The sequence below is a fragment of the Paralichthys olivaceus genome, chromosome 7, assembly GCF_024713975.1.
Source record: "Paralichthys olivaceus isolate ysfri-2021 chromosome 7, ASM2471397v2, whole genome shotgun sequence".
Lineage (NCBI taxonomy): Eukaryota > Metazoa > Chordata > Actinopteri > Pleuronectiformes > Paralichthyidae > Paralichthys > Paralichthys olivaceus.
In genome coordinates this window covers 1507139-1522500 of record NC_091099.1, presented here as the reverse complement: position 1 = coordinate 1522500, position 15362 = coordinate 1507139, and the positions used below count along the sequence as shown (strand labels likewise).

Sequence of the window (15362 nt, the reverse complement as noted above, 5' to 3'; positions counted from 1 at the left end):
AACAAGTCGAGTTTGTCTCCATCTAAACCATCTCTCTCTGCAGGAGTGTTACCGAGCAGAGCAGAGTTACTTGTTGACCCAGAGATGGACCAGGAACTGGACAAACTGTGAGAGCTGTTTTCTCTTTTCCCTCGTCACTTTTCTTTCTTTGCTCTTTACTTCCTGTCCTCCCTGCCGTCTCTTCTCTTCCCTCTGCCTCCCTCTGCAGTTGTTTTTTTTACATCTCGTGCTCCTCCCTGTCCAGAATCGCTCAGATCTCGGTGAGTCCCAGCAGCAACAGCAGCGGCAGCGCGGTGATCGGGCTGAAGGAGCTGCAGAGGAAGGCGTCGCCGAGGAGGAACATCCACCACAGACGGAGGATCGAGGTGGAGAGCGACGGCTCCACCGAAGAGACCGACTCCTCTGAAAACTAACTTTCACCGCTCATGTCATCTTCCATCTTCAGTCCTGAACACAAAGTGGCTGCATGATACGCATCAAAAACTTCCTGCCCGTTATTGGCTGCGTTTACTCACTCGCCTGACGGGGATAAGAGCGATAGAGCTTGAGACCATGTGATAGTCACCGGTCACATGACGCACCCCCGCTCTGCAGCTGTAGTGTGTCCTGAAGTTTTCTGTCTCCAGACAAAATGTGTGTATTCCTCTCATCTCTGGTAGAGATTTAACGTCTTCATTGCTTAGGGACCTGAATATATCAACATCTGTTCAAGTTGTAATTACTCTTTATTTAAAGCTGCACTTGATGTTTGCAAACCAGCTTCAGGCTCATCGACGCAGTCTGTGGGCGGACGTACACCTCGCTGCTTTAAATCCTTTCCGTGTGAACAGTGACATTGACATCATCAGCTTCCTGAACTAAGTACAAAGTGTTTAAAGTCCTGACACTATTAGAAACAGTAGATAAAAGTTCTGTTGTCAGTTGAGGATGTTAAAGAACAGAGATGAAAGACAATTACTGTAAAATATATATAAGAATGAAGTGTATTTACAGCGGATTCATTTATTATGATGCAAAGCTTGACTGTGAATATGAAATATGTATGAGATCTTAACTCACACTGTGAATAATAAAGTAACTGATGTCGGATCATTTCTGACTCTGGGATATTTGATTGGTGCTAAACTGGGTTTTTTCAGTAGAACTCTGTATTTCACCTCAGTAGGACGGTGTAAAAAAAGAAAGTGTGAACTTATTAACTTGTGTTCTGTAAAGAAAAGTGTTTTAGGTGTAAAGGTTATTTATTGACAAGAAGAACCACCATCACTCTGAACAGTCTGTGCATCTTGTTTTCATTTTACAACATCGATATCATGCGGTGTTACACCCAGGATTTGGTTAATACCAACAGCATACAATAATAACTCCTATACAAACGTACATACATACAGTATCTATACAGGATATATAACTATGTTGATGAGTAAGTACAGTGGATCCTCATGGTGTCAGAATCACAGGAGTGGAGTTCAGAGGAAGGACACTTTCTGGTGGATCAGAACAACTTCCTGTGGCGCACCTCAGATGGTTGACATGGAAATGAAACTGTTTCTCATCAGAAGCGTCAGAAGGTCAAAGCTCGGCCACTGGAACGGCTCAGTGACACGCCGACTGAAACAACCTATAGTTTTTAAATGTTTGATTTCCTGATTTTAAATCACATGATAAAAATCACCTGACAGGAACTTTAAATTTACAACATCATAATGAACATTTCATATGAAATACATGTTGCATGAGTGAGTTGTTGAATGAATCGAAGGCAAGAAGCTCAGTGAAAGGCGACGAGTGGTAATTTTAGTCAAGTATGAAAAAGGTCCAGATGCTACAGATGCTTTGGAAAGATTTTTAACCATTTTCATGCCAAAATGTACAAGTACTTAGTATTTTGTCCTTTAACAACCATTCTTCTTTATTCTATAATTAGACTTTGTTGTCATAATTTTACGAATTTCTTCTCGAATATGACTTTATCATTTATCGTTATCATATATTTTGATTTTATTCTCAACATCTCTGCTTTTCATCTTTTTCTAGATCTCTTTCATCTAATTCAGCATCTTCTTATTTTCAACATAGTCCAGAGTTATGATTTGATTGTTGTAAAAGTTTTCTGTAAAATAAAGACTTTGTTCTCAGAATGTATTTTGCCTTTAAGTGAACCCGATCAATTCTACATTAGTAGATCAGAGGGAAATGGCAGCAGCGTGAATATGATCTCTCGCAGCACGTTGGCCTCTTCGGTTTATCATTAAATATTCCATGGCAGCCATCTTAGATGATCCAACTCATATCCAGTTACAAGACGACTCGTGTGAATGCAGTGATCTGTTGGGTGTGCTGAGATTGGAGACGTATCTGAAGTCAACAGGTAAATTATACGAATGTACCGACGACGTCATCATCACCGCACTGAATGAACCAAAACTAAAAAGGCACTGATTTTTTTTTTTTTTAACACAAAACATGTCAGGCTTCGTTTCTTTTGACTTTTCATTGAGTTCATCTGCTCTAATATCACGTGGTTCAACTGTGTGTGTGGAGTTAAACCATTGGATCCTAAAGTTACATTAATTTTGTTTTGGCCACTGGGGGGCAGCAGAACAAGCTAAAAAAAAAAAAAACATTTTAAGAGAGAAACATTAGAATTCAAATACTCAAATAAATACTTATATTCAGTTTCTTTTGTAGCTCTGGCCTCCAACCACTCCTGAGAAATATCTTGCTCGTTAGCTGCTAAACGCTCCACCATGTTCACCTGCTAGCTGAGATCACGGTCCAGTGACAGGCGGAAAGGCCGGTCGCAGGTTTATACGAAGTTTTTGGCTGAAAACAGTTGCATGCTAATGGCGCTACAAACAAAGGCAGTCAGAGCGTAATTTGGTTGTTGGAAAAGCAGAACTACGAGATAAGACGAAAAACAAAATTTTTACGAGGGGGCATCGTCAGCTGCTTGGGACAATCTCCAGAGTTTTTCATGACTCTGTCCCTGGAAACTCTGAAGATTGTCCTAGTGAGTCCATGTGAGGACACAGCAGGATGTTGTCCAGACGATTCATCACAAGCGTTTCTAACACGCGACAGACGTTAAACTGGAAGAACCCAAATCTCGTCGTACACGTAGAAGACGAAGACGTCAACTTGGAAAGACGAGGAGATTCCAGATGTTTGGGTGATAGTGGCCGACGCCGGTGTGGACGAGCTGTAAGCAACAACACTGATCATTCCACAGCACGTGTTCCTGTTGTTGTGAATGAGTCGGACGATCTGCTGCTTCACAGGACAAACACAAACCACGAGAGAAACCATGGTTCATGTCTGAAAATGGCTCATGGGTGACATTTGATCCACTTTTGAGAAATCGTGGTTCGATGTAGCTTGAGCTAATCTTCTAACGGCTGTTTTTATCCAAAGAACTCAAACTGTGGGTGAGCCTTCGATAACAAAGTGCAGTGTTTCTTTTTAAATGAGAAGTATTTACTTCCACATTGACGTGACCCAACCATTGGACAGACGACGCAAAAGAAGTCAAAGCTAAAAGTATCTGTTCTGTTGAATTGCACAGCTTCGTTTGGCCCCTGTCTTTACACAGTTAAGGGAACAGTAGTGAAAACCTGCATAATGGATTTGTGGATGAAACCACAAATGGAAGAAAAGGAATGTGAAGGAGCAGGAAGAGAACTCAGGCATCTCAACACCAATCGTCTCCAACAGTAGATTGTCAAGTCTGGGGATTTGTAAGACACAGAATTATATATATTTATGTTTTTGGAAAGATCAATCTGTGCAAACAATCAAGCAGGTTCATTTGTGTGTGTGTATATATATATATTATATATATATTGTCTTTGAAACTATAGGGGGCGTCCTTGTTGATAGGGAGCTTCTTCTTTCCCGCTGTGTCAAGTTTGAAGCTAATTTAATGACAGAAGATTTACCAACTTTTACAAATTTAGAAATTAAAGCTTAAGCTGTGTCTCAATTCAGGGACCGCCTCCTTCAGGGGACACGACCTACGCAGCTACGAGGGCGGAGTTCTTCGTGGGCCGTAAAGACGGCGAAGGCCGAACCTAGACGAGATGCCCCTTGGTTTTTTTTAACATGTGTATCATTAGCTGTTCGGTTGAGTGCATCAGCCGTCTCATTGCTTGCCGGCGCCATTACCTCTTTAAAAAACAGTTGACCAAAGAGCAATGAATCCTGGGAAGGTTTCACTCGATGAGGATCGACCTGTTGACGCATTTGAAGGAACCTGTAGTTTTTCTAATGCAGCCTCCGAAGGACACGGACCGTGAAATGAGACATTTAAATGGCCGACATGACAGGTCGGCAAAAGTGAAGTCAAATCGTCTGTATCGCCCCCTGGTGGCTGGCTACAGTATAGGTCATAAACCCTGCCTCCTCCATGTTAGCTGATGGGACAAGGGCCAAACTAAAAAGTCAGCTTGATTTTTCTCGGAGCTGGTTTATATTGTTTTAGGTAGTTGATGTGACGTTGTGATTGACACCTGAGCAGTTACGTGACCTGCTGAGTTGTTGACGTGATTGACGCAGAATCATAATGGAACAAAAGTAATTAACTTTTGATAAATTGTGCGAATTTATAATTACTTTTTTTGGGGCGGGGGGGGGGGGGGGGGGGGGGGGGGTCTTCACTAATCAATTTCCGCTGATTCATGGAAACATATTTAGGCACAGGGTCCAGAGACTATGAACCGTAAACCTTCTGTCTTTAAATTGAGTCTGTACTCCCACATTTGTACCTGCCGACCCCTATGTGTAGTTACATATAAGTACTTTTACTCTATAAAATATATCATTAGCAGATATTTGTTTGGGTAGATTTATGTTACATCTGTTCGGGACATCTCATGTGATCCTATCCATCCATAGAGGTATTTAATTTGTGACATGGTCAAAGGGAGGAAACGCTCGCTGTGTCACAGCTAAGAAAAGAAAATCCACCATGCAAGTACTCTGATGAAGATATATCAGCGGTCCAGTCTGTGGTGTAAGACCAGGCTTACATGCACAAAGTGAGTATTCAGTACAAAGGATGGAGGACAGGTGCTATTCGATGAAGATGTCTTCAGTGGGACAGGAGTAGCCGATGTGCTGCTTGTAATACTGCTGGAACGCCCTCCTGTGGAGAGAATCAGGAAGGTCAATGACCAGAACTGCACTTTGTCCTGGGGTCTAGTTGGGGTTGGGTCCGACTTTGCTTGGGTCAGAAAATGAATTTACTGAATGTAGACCAGATAAAATGATCACGGTCATGTGATATGGGACCAGCTGAGTTTCCAAACTTCAGTTTCAGCGACTCTACAGCTCCAGAGTCATGTGGACGTGTCTGGAGCAGAGTTGATGCGTAGTCGTGGCCTGAGACCAATAGTCTGAATCCCAGTCCAACTAGAGGTTCGTCAGAAAATATGTGTGGAGGTGAAATGTAATAAGATTCAGAAAAGGATTCTCGAGGTCTTACCCCACAGACTCAGCCAGAGGATGTAATGTTGTATCTGACATCATCACGTGACAAGCGAAACGTTGTTGGTCGGGATGTTTGGTGATGAAACCAAAATACCTGCAACGCAATAATCAGCATCAGGTTTATTTAGTTTTCGTTGAGACAAACCTTCACGTCACTGATTTAATAAGACTTTAACAGACTGTGAGAAAAAGAAGAGAATAATTGCTTCGATCAAATTCACCCTCGGGTGTCGTTCCACTCACTTGCTGTGTTTTGGATGGCAACCACAGAATGAGATGTTCTTCAACTGGAAAAAATGGAAACACTGGTCCCCCTGATAGAGAAAATATATAACATGAATGACTGAACTAAACCTCTACACATACTTAATAACCCTGCGCCCCTGACACTTACTGCTCAATGCAACCACAGAGCGCGAAACACCCAACTGGACCAACTGGATTTGAAAAGGTGTGACACTCACAATGAAAGAAAGGAAGGAAGGAAGGAAATAAGGAAGGTAGGAAGAAGGACATACCCTGTGAGCAGAGTGACACTGGTCCTGGACGTTGATCTTCACCCCCTTCACACTGACCTCCAGCACACAGGCCGAGGGAGGCTGACCTGCTAACCTCCTGTTACATGCAACCTGGGAACACAAATAATCGATCAATAATCAATAAGAACTTCATCTGGGTGATTTGTGTGTAACGGGAGTTTGTCTGCATTCAAAGTAACACGATGCTCCCACAGGAAAGACTTGTGCCGAGCAAACACGAAGCTAAAGGAGCCAGATCTGTGCTGTAATGTTCTTAATACGGATTTGGACCAAGTGAAGGATTTTAAAGAAACACGCTTATATAACAAGAAGCCAGTTAAAGGGACAGTTCACACAAATCCCACATTGTTTAGTTTTATTTGTCTTGGTTGAAGATTCCTGCCTCCTCCTGAATACAGTAGGTGGGTGGAATTTCACTTCATTTTTATTTGGTTACTTGTTTAACACGGTTTATCTCCATCATCCGAACATCCTAAAGGGTGGCAGGTGTTTTAAAACCCATCAAATCACCTATCACACTATCTGCACGGTCAGATACCAGGAGAGAGGAAAACGTGTCGTCTGTCCTCGGTTTCAGAGCAGCGTCGTCAGGGATGTGTCTGCACGGACGAGCAGAAATCTTCCCAGGTTGTTTTTGTGCTTAAAACTGAATGAATTGCAAAAACAACAAGTGTAAAATATTATTCCTCCAAGAAGAGAGAGATGAAGAGTCGCCAGATCGAGTTTCTAACTAACACCAGCTGGTTTGTGGGTGAGATATATATTTAGATATTTCAAAATCGAATGAAATCTACTTTATTGTCCCCGTGGAGAAATTATTCTCGACCAAAGTACCACAGCAGCTGCAGAACAGCACATCGTTCAATAAACAACAAGAACAAGCACACAAGGACAAATCGCACACAAGGACATAATAATGCAGAATAAAAGAGCTGAATATTATTTGCTGCCCAGTAGAAATGAAGGAAGCTGGAACTCCCAGGATTTTCCTTTTATAACAACTGTGGTTAAGAAATGGTAATTTTCTTAGATCAGCTGTTAGAACGCTGACTTGAGGGTTGTTAATGTTCAACAGGAGGTTTAAATCCTCACCACCTCATTTCAGCTCATGAAATATTGTCGTTCCAGTGTTTGTCGTGGTGCCGTTGTGCAGTATCTGTATTTACGTACCTTCTGCATCGCGACACACATCACGTCGCTGCCTTTGTGGACTGGGACCTGAACCGAACCAAGGAATCGCACCAGGAACTTTTCTACCCAACCGTCTTTCTGTACTGTGAGAAGGAAGAAGAAGAAAGATCTTTAATTATCACCGACGATGATGATGATGATGGTGATGATGACGTTTTTAAAGGCCAGTTCTTTGCGGCGTACCTTGGTTCATATCTTTGTCCAACTTGACGACGTAGAACGCAGGGAAAATGCCCGTAGCTCCGGTCCTCATGTTGTAACCCTGACACCACAGGTCCTCGGACTGCTTCAGCAACAACACCGGGTCGTCCGTCTCCAGATGAAGCTCATCCGCATGACGGGGGACAAACCTAAACCCAGGACAGAGGAAGAGCAGATTTAAAGTCTGGTGTGTTGGATTTGGACACGTCATCATCATCAGCCTGTGTCTGTTCATGTGTGTTCAACCTGTAGACGGCTCTGTGGCTCTGCGGTCGTTCCACTCCATCCAAAACACAGGAGAACACACCAAAACTCCCAGCGCCTGAACCACACAGCACTTCCATTACACTCACACAGCTGATTCAAAGATGAACGTTTATAATACTGACTTTAAAAACTCTGCTTGGATTCCAGCTCACCAGTGGCGCTGTAATGGCTGTTGTTGGCAAACAGGTTGAGGAACTTCCTGCTCCTGGGAGCTCCGCCCCTTCCTCCGAGAGGCTCCTCATCCTCGGTCGCCGTGGTTGACGTTACCTTGGACTGTCTGCAGATCTTTGTTACGACGTCCCTCCTCCTCTTTACCTCCTCCTCTCTCCTCCTCTTCACGTCCTCTTCCCACTTCTTCTTTGCCTCCTCCTCTTCCTTTCTTTTCTCTGGAAACAAGAGAAGTTAAAACTGCACTCTAGAAACTCTGCGAACAGATTGTGTCGGTTTGGATTCTACTTGAGTCTCTGCTGAAGTTACAGCTGCTCATTCTTCCAGTGCACAGGTTTTACATTGTTTTCTAAAGATCTGGTGTGTTATATGGTCGGTGGTGTTCCGCAAGGGTTCGTTTTGGGTCCTCTTCTCTTTTCTCTTTTTATATTTCAAACTGCCAAAGATTTACATGATCAGATTACCAAAGAGATTAAATGATTGATTTCTCAATCATCAGGACAAAACAATTATTAATATTTTGCTTTAAACTTAAATCTGTTCTGCTTTGTGAGGGAAATATACTCGGACATGTTAAAAAGAAACTTCATCACTACCTTGGTTCCTTGCTCCCTTGCTCCTCTTCCTCTCCTCCTCGTACTCGGGGTCTTCCTCCTCATTGGCTGACTGATAGACTGTCTCTGTGTCGCTGTCATCGTTGTGCTCACTGTAACCGTGCAAACAGTCCTGCAGGCGGACCAGCTCCAACTGAGCGTGTTCATCCACCACCAGAGTGTATTTCACAGAGTCATAATTCAACGCTGCTGCAGTTCCGCTCTTTGGTAGAGTCCGAGCAGCCACTGCGTCTCCCTGAGTGACAGCTGAGTCGGTGCCGTCCACCTCAGAGTGACTGTCACCTCGTCCCCCCCCTGCATCCACCTCTGACGTGGTGCAGTCCATCTCAGTGATCTCATCCCCCGCAGGGCAGAGGGATGGACCGTCCTGGACGTTCAGACAGGGAGTCGGGTCTCCCTCCCCCTCCTCCTCCCTGATGTCAGGGTTGGTTCGGTGGGATAAAGATGGATGCAGGGGGCCAGGTGGGGGCCCCTCTGTGTCGGAGCTGAGGGACATCCTGTTTGAGCCCCCCTCACTGCTGGACCGGGACATGGCAGGGGGGTTATCCTGGGTCCCGTCATGGCTTTGGCCTAGCAACACAAAATATGGACCAAAAGAGTAATTTGGAAATGAAAAGTATTTGTAAACCACATCACATGTTTGTTATAATAGATAAATAGATAAAGTGATAAAGTGATAGCCATGTGGTTTCTCTACCTTGCTCCTGGGTCTTGTCCTGGGTCTTGTCCTGGGTCTCGTCCTGGGTCCTCGGTGCTACAGGTGTGCGTGGGACCACCATGGCCGTCAGGTAAACCTCCTGGTTGGACAGCATGTTATTTGGTTTCAGTCCCCCTCCTCCCTTGTTCCCCACTTTAGAGCCCACTCTTCCTTTCCCCTCGGCCCCTCGGCTCTTCAGTCCGTTGGTTTCTCTGGGCCTCTGATGTCCATTCCTCTCCTTCTCCTTGGCCTTGGCGTCTGCACACAGCCTCCCTGTTCTCCTCTCCTCCCTCCCTGATGTCACTCCATCCTTCCCCTTGACGTCCCCCAGGCTCCTGTCTCTCATCGCTGCTGCTCCTCTTCCTCCTCCTCTTCCTCCTCCTCCTCCTCCTGCTGTGGCTGCTCTCCTCTGACTCCTCAGAGTGATGGAGGCCTGTGTGTGCGGGGCCCCCGACGCCTGTTTCTCCCTCAGACGGGTGCGAGCGTCTGAGGAGGCGTTGGCAGCTGCCTGAGTGTTGGTTCTGCTCTTGGCCTCATTGGCTGCAGGTGGTTTAGGTGCTGGGCGGCGCGTGTTGTTCCGGACTTTGTCCTCTGCTTTTGGTTTAACATCCGGTGGTATTAGATCCCCTGAACACACACACACACACACACACACAGTATCAGATTATGTATTAGGCAACCAGATATATACAGCTGGATTATATGAAAACAGCCTGTAAGCAGTTTATGCTGGATAAGAGTTTCAGGAACAGAAGAAAACAATTTTACCTAATTCAAATCTGATTTTATTTTTCACGAATGCATAAATCAGCATTTTCAAACAGGACTAGAATAAAGAAAAGCAAATATCCTCAGACACTTTACACACGTACATTTGTCTCGTTTTCTGTATTTGTCGTCATTTGTAACTGTACCGTATAAATAAAGTTGTTATAATTATTACATTATACAGTGGTTTGTAATGTAATGAAATAAAAAAGTGTCCAGCAGCCTCTGTCTGACGGAGTCGATGGACGGAGGGACAGAGACGCTGCTGGAGGCCGAGCAGCTCCTGCTTCAGGCCTGGATCAAGTTTCACAGATGTCCCATGATGCTGCTGTTTTCTCCATCACTTATTTTGTTCAGCGCCATCTTGCTACCAGAAGTGACCATATTTGGAGGAGAGGTGGGTGGAGCCTGACTGACAGCTCGACATGCCCACCTGCACCTGCCGGATGAACTGTCTGTCAATCACAGCCTTCACCCGCCAACATATCCCAGGATTCATTGCACTCCTTTGACGAAATGCTTTTAATGAGACATCCAGTGTTTACACTTTACATGTTAAGTAATTTTCTCATAGACGTCTACAGAGACCGGTGGAGTCGCCCTCCGCTGGTCATTCCAGAGAATCCCGGTTTCAGACACTTCCTCATTGGCTTCACTTTCTTGAGTCTACGTCCATTTTGTTTTTCTACACACAGTCTGTTGTTCGTACCTGTGATGTGAGGAGAGGACGAGTGGGACTCCTTCCAACTTTCCTTCTTTCCAAAAGAGTTGTTGTTGATGGAGTCCTGCAGAGAGTCGAAGAGACAGTGTGAGTGAGAGCTGGATTAACACACACACACACACACACACACACACACACACACACACACACACACACACACACACATACACACACACACACCTGATTCATTCCTCATATCGCTGCAGAAACACACACATTGCTTCAGATTTGTGTTGTCAGCACAAAAGGTTCAACGGGCCTCATATAAGCCATTGGTGGTCTCTCTCTCTCGCTCTCTCTCTCTCTCTCTCTCTGTCTCTCTCTGTCTCCCTCTCATTCTCTCTCTCTGATGACATCACTGCCAGGAAGAGGCAGGAGCATCGACCAGGAAGTGAACAACGGTCCCGCCTCAACGTCACAGGAGCCACACACTGACTCACTCACTGACATCCCTCATCTGCTCTCCCTGTCGCTCTCTGTTACTATGGCTACTCAGTGTGTGTGTGTGTGTGTGTGTGTGTGTGTGCGTCGGGGAGAATCTGTGTATAAAGCACATCCCTCTCTCTGATCTGATGACATCGTCCCTCCACTCTGACGGAAACAGACCAAAATCTAAGTTTTATTATAAAAACCTTTAATCTCAAGTGTCTCAGTGACATCTGTCTTTTTCTGTCTCGCTCGGTTACAGCAGCTTTCAGAGACAGAGACAGAGACAGGGACAGAGACAGAGACAGACACAGAGACAGAGACAGACACAGACACAGAGACAGACACAGACACAGAGACAGACACAGACACAGAGACAGAGACACGGACAGAGACAGACACAGAGACAGACACAGAGACAGAGACAGACACAGACACAGAGACAGAGACAGACACAGAGACAGACACAGAGACAGACACAGGGACAGAGACAGACACAGAGACAGAGACAGACACAGAGACAGACACAGAGACAGAGACAGACACAGAGACAGACACAGAGACAGAGACAGGGACAGAGACAGAGACAGACACAGAGACAGAGACAGACACAGACACAGAGACAGACACAGACACAGAGACAGAGACACGGACAGAGACAGACACAGAGACAGACACAGAGACAGAGACAGACACAGACACAGAGACAGAGACAGACACAGAGACAGACACAGAGACAGACACAGGGACAGAGACAGACACAGAGACAGAGACAGACACAGAGACAGACACAGAGACAGAGACAGACACAGAGACAGACACAGAGACAAAGACAGTCCTGCTGAGTCTCTCGTTTTTACAGATTCAGGGAAACGTATTTGTCCTCCAGCTGCAGGAAGAAAACCAAATGCTGCTGATGACCATCTTCACCACAACTCAACCAAACGTAGACAAAGGGAAGTCGCCACAGAGACAAATCAGCGGGACTGTCCTTTCAGAGAGTGTGATGTCAACTTTAACCCAAACAAGCTGATTGAAAGAAAAGCCAGCGTGTGATCATGTGTCATTCTGTTCCACTTCGTCTCGTGTGGTTTGTTTCGTATTGTCTCTGAGTGTTTGTTGCATTGTTTGATTTTCATCATAGTTTTCTTTGTGTTTGAATCATCGTCATCGTTGTTCTGTTAGTTTGGATTCAGTAAATATTACAACACACCTGAATGATCGAACATAGATGTTTGTAATTATATCAAACAGATAGTACATTTGTGTTTTTTATATTTATGCCCTGATGTGGTTTGATCTTCAAACTGCTGTGTCATATTTTACAAATATCATATCGCACACGCACACACACACACAGTCTCACTGTTGATTCAATGTGATGACACGTGCACCGAGGACATGAACTGTCTATGAACTGGTTCCAATAAGTGGAGTTTCATTACTAGTGAGTTATGCTTCATCATGTGAACAGCAGCTCTGTAACAGTTTGCACCAACACGTCTTCATAAAAACATGGAGAAAGTTCTGCACGTAGAGTTACTGTTTGAACGTGTGTGTGTGTGTGTGTGTGTGTGTGTGTGTGAATGTTTAAATCCAGCTGTTTTTCACAAAGGATTTAAAAACATCTACATGAAGGACAATGTCTGAAGCAGCTTCAGTGTCCTACAGCAACAAGATTCAGACGGAGCAGAGGACAACATGTCCTCAGAAGCTGAAGCAGGAGGAACGACAGTTGCTTCTCAGTGGGATTGAATTGTTCAAGCTGTGGTAACCCCCCCACACACACACACACACACACACACACACATTTTACATCTGCTCTGCATCACTGTTACTGCACCGACTGTGTCCGAGCGTCAGCTGCTCCTGCAGGAACCTCTGTCTTTAAAATGTGGCTTGAAAATGAACTTTGAATAAAAGTAGACGACCTCGCAGAGACTTACTCATGACCTCATTACATATACATGAGTAAGATCAGATATTAATACGTATATACATGTACACAGAAGGTTTCTGCAAACTGCTGCTTATATCTGTTATATATAATCTCTGTTTCATCATAGTATCTGAATAAAGCATCACATTCCACTTGTTCATATCAGCACTGTGCATATGTCGGATTCTCTTCTTCTCACTAAAATTTTAATTGAACTAATATTCAAATACTTTCTCCCATCATCATCAAGATGTTAAAATTAAATGTTAAAGAAAGTGAAAACTAATTCCTGGATCTGCTCCCTCGTGTGGATCCACACCAAAATTGAATGGGTTCTTTTCTGGACCACATCCACCAACTTTCAAGAACTCAACAGTAATGAGATCATAACCTTCTTGGCAGAGGTAATACGAATACAGGAATCTTGCATATTATCACAAACGCACATATTCAGTCACAAATTGAAAGACTTTAATCAGTTAAATTGAACTTAATACCACATTAAAAACCTGGATATGCCAAAGCTTCTCTCAGTGCGACGTGTGTGTTCCACGTGATAAAGTGAGAAACTCTTTGAAGCTCTGAGGGTTCGTCTGATCCACTGAGACGAGGCCTCAGCTCGTCACTGAGCCGCTCGATTAACGTCAGCGGGAATTTATCAGCTCAGGGAAGAACTGAAGTGAAGACACAAGAAATCATCAGATCCAGGTTCCAGAGGATCAGTGACATCAGAACCTCAGTGACATCAGAACCTCTGTGACATCAGAACCTCAGTGACATCAGAACCTCAGAGGTTTCACATCAGCATGTTTACGTCCCAGGTGTGATGAACCTGGACTGACTCAGTGAGCGGAGCTTTAAGACTGAAGAGTATTTGTAGGTAGTATTTGATATTCTGTAGTATTACTGTACACCGACAGTGAGCTCCACCAATCAGAGATGTCGCAAATACACCTGAGGATTGTGGGTAGTGTAGTTTTTACTTAAAACACATTTAATATCATACAAACTTTAACATTTTGACTGAATCTTAATTTGCCTTGATGTTGATGAAGTGAATCAGACATATTATATGTTCAGAGGAGTGTGAGGAGCTGAAGACTGAAGGGACGGTCGGGCCTCTCGTCCTGGATCATGTTGTTTAAATGGATCTCTGAGGTCGAACGTGAACAGAAACCCAGGATGGATCCAGACGACTCTGATGTGAACTGTAAACAGGATGCAGCTCGTTTAAAGGGACAGTGCTGCTGCTGCTGCTGGTCTCATGAGACCTCCATGATGTCTCCTATGGAGACCTGTGATCTATCACAGCCCGAGGAGCCACATCACTGTCGTTCACACTTGTTTGTGTCTGTTGACTCTCGTCCTGTCGGGATGACACTGCTGCAGCCGACCCAGATTGAATATCCTTCTATATATTTCATGAGACGACAGAACGGCTCGGAGGTTCTGGCTTCAACAGCACAATCAGGGTCAACAACAGTGCGCCCTGTCAAAGTGTCCTTGAGCAAGTCACTGAACCCGAAGCCGCTCGGACAAAACAGGACGGCCACACAACACAGACACACAACACAGACACACAACATGGAGACGTGAAGGTTCAGATTTGCTGGAAAATATTGTCACGACACACACGTAGGAACGTGTTTACTGGAGCACTGCAACACCGAGGTACAGCTGAGCCAATTCAGAAGCTGACCCACTGCCAGTGTGAACACACACACACACACACACACACACACACACCTAACAGCAGGAACACAGCCGTCCTCTGCTGTCTCATTCTGAACATCCTCCCAGGAAATACACACACCCATGTATTCAGCTTGATGCTGCTGCTGTCTCATTCTAAACACAATCCAGCCATGATCACACACACAGACACACACAGACACACACAGACACACACCAGTCCAGCTCATCACAGGGATCCTCCCAGTCTGTCGTACCTGGGTGCCGGCCTGTGGCTGCTGTGGGAACAGAGCCAGGGTGGTCGGCCTCTTTGGTCGATATTTGTCCATGACAGCACAGGTTGATCCCCCCCTTTGACAGGCGGCAGCTTCTTCCCCTCCCTCCTCCTCTTCCCCTCGTCCTCCTCCTCCTCCTCTTCTTCTCCCCCTTTATCAGGCCACTGTCGGCGCTCCTCAGCTCAGGCGAGGCCTCTCCCACCCTCCTCTACCTCCCTCTCTTCCTCTTCTTCCGCCTCAGTCTCCTCAGCATCAACCAGCTCCCAGCTCTGGTCTCTGGACACACCCCTCCTCCTCCATCCTGGCTCCTTCATTGGCTGAACACAGTGTCACATCATCACCATCAGCATCATCAGCCTGGGAAGAGGAGAGGAGAG

At 45.0% G+C, this 15362-nt stretch overlaps 2 protein-coding genes across 2 annotated transcripts in view; one reads left to right on the top strand and one right to left on the bottom strand.

The window, feature by feature from the left end:
• Window positions 1-1092, top strand: part of cstpp1 (centriolar satellite-associated tubulin polyglutamylase complex regulator 1) — a 3403-nt gene extending 2311 nt beyond the window's left edge. The window contains exons 8-9 of the mRNA XM_020107230.2: window positions 44-107; window positions 245-1092. Of these exons, the coding sequence (XP_019962789.2) occupies window positions 44-107; window positions 245-413 (233 nt within the window). The 3' untranslated portion in view covers window positions 414-1092. The remainder of the gene's footprint in view (window positions 1-43; window positions 108-244) is intronic.
• A 3833-nt stretch (window positions 1093-4925) lies between these two features.
• Window positions 4926-15187, bottom strand: LOC109642436 (C-Jun-amino-terminal kinase-interacting protein 1-like). The gene is made up of 12 exons (XM_020107228.2): window positions 14968-15187; window positions 10642-10717; window positions 9165-9791; window positions 8450-9037; window positions 7838-8071; window positions 7665-7740; window positions 7401-7567; window positions 7197-7300; window positions 6006-6116; window positions 5731-5801; window positions 5483-5581; window positions 4926-5143 (listed from the first exon to the last, which is right to left on the bottom strand). Exons 1-12 carry the CDS (start codon window positions 15037-15039, stop codon window positions 5071-5073), a joined length of 2298 nt encoding a protein of 765 aa, XP_019962787.2. The 5' UTR covers window positions 15040-15187; the 3' UTR covers window positions 4926-5070.
• Between the last annotated feature and the right edge of the window lie 175 nt (window positions 15188-15362).

Excerpts from the sequence above, each read along its gene's own strand:
- LOC109642436 (XM_020107228.2), bottom strand. The coding sequence starts at position 15,039 with ATGGACAAATATCGACCAAAGAGGCCGACCACCCTGGCTCTGTTCCCA. Across the intron at positions 10,718-14,967 it reads AGCCACAGGCCGGCACCCAG|GACTCCATCAACAACAACTC; the intron begins GTACGACAGACT and ends GACTCTCTGCAG. Across the intron at positions 8,072-8,449 it reads CAAGGGAGCAAGGAACCAAG|AGAAAAGAAAGGAAGAGGAG; the intron begins GTAGTGATGAAG and ends TCTTGTTTCCAG.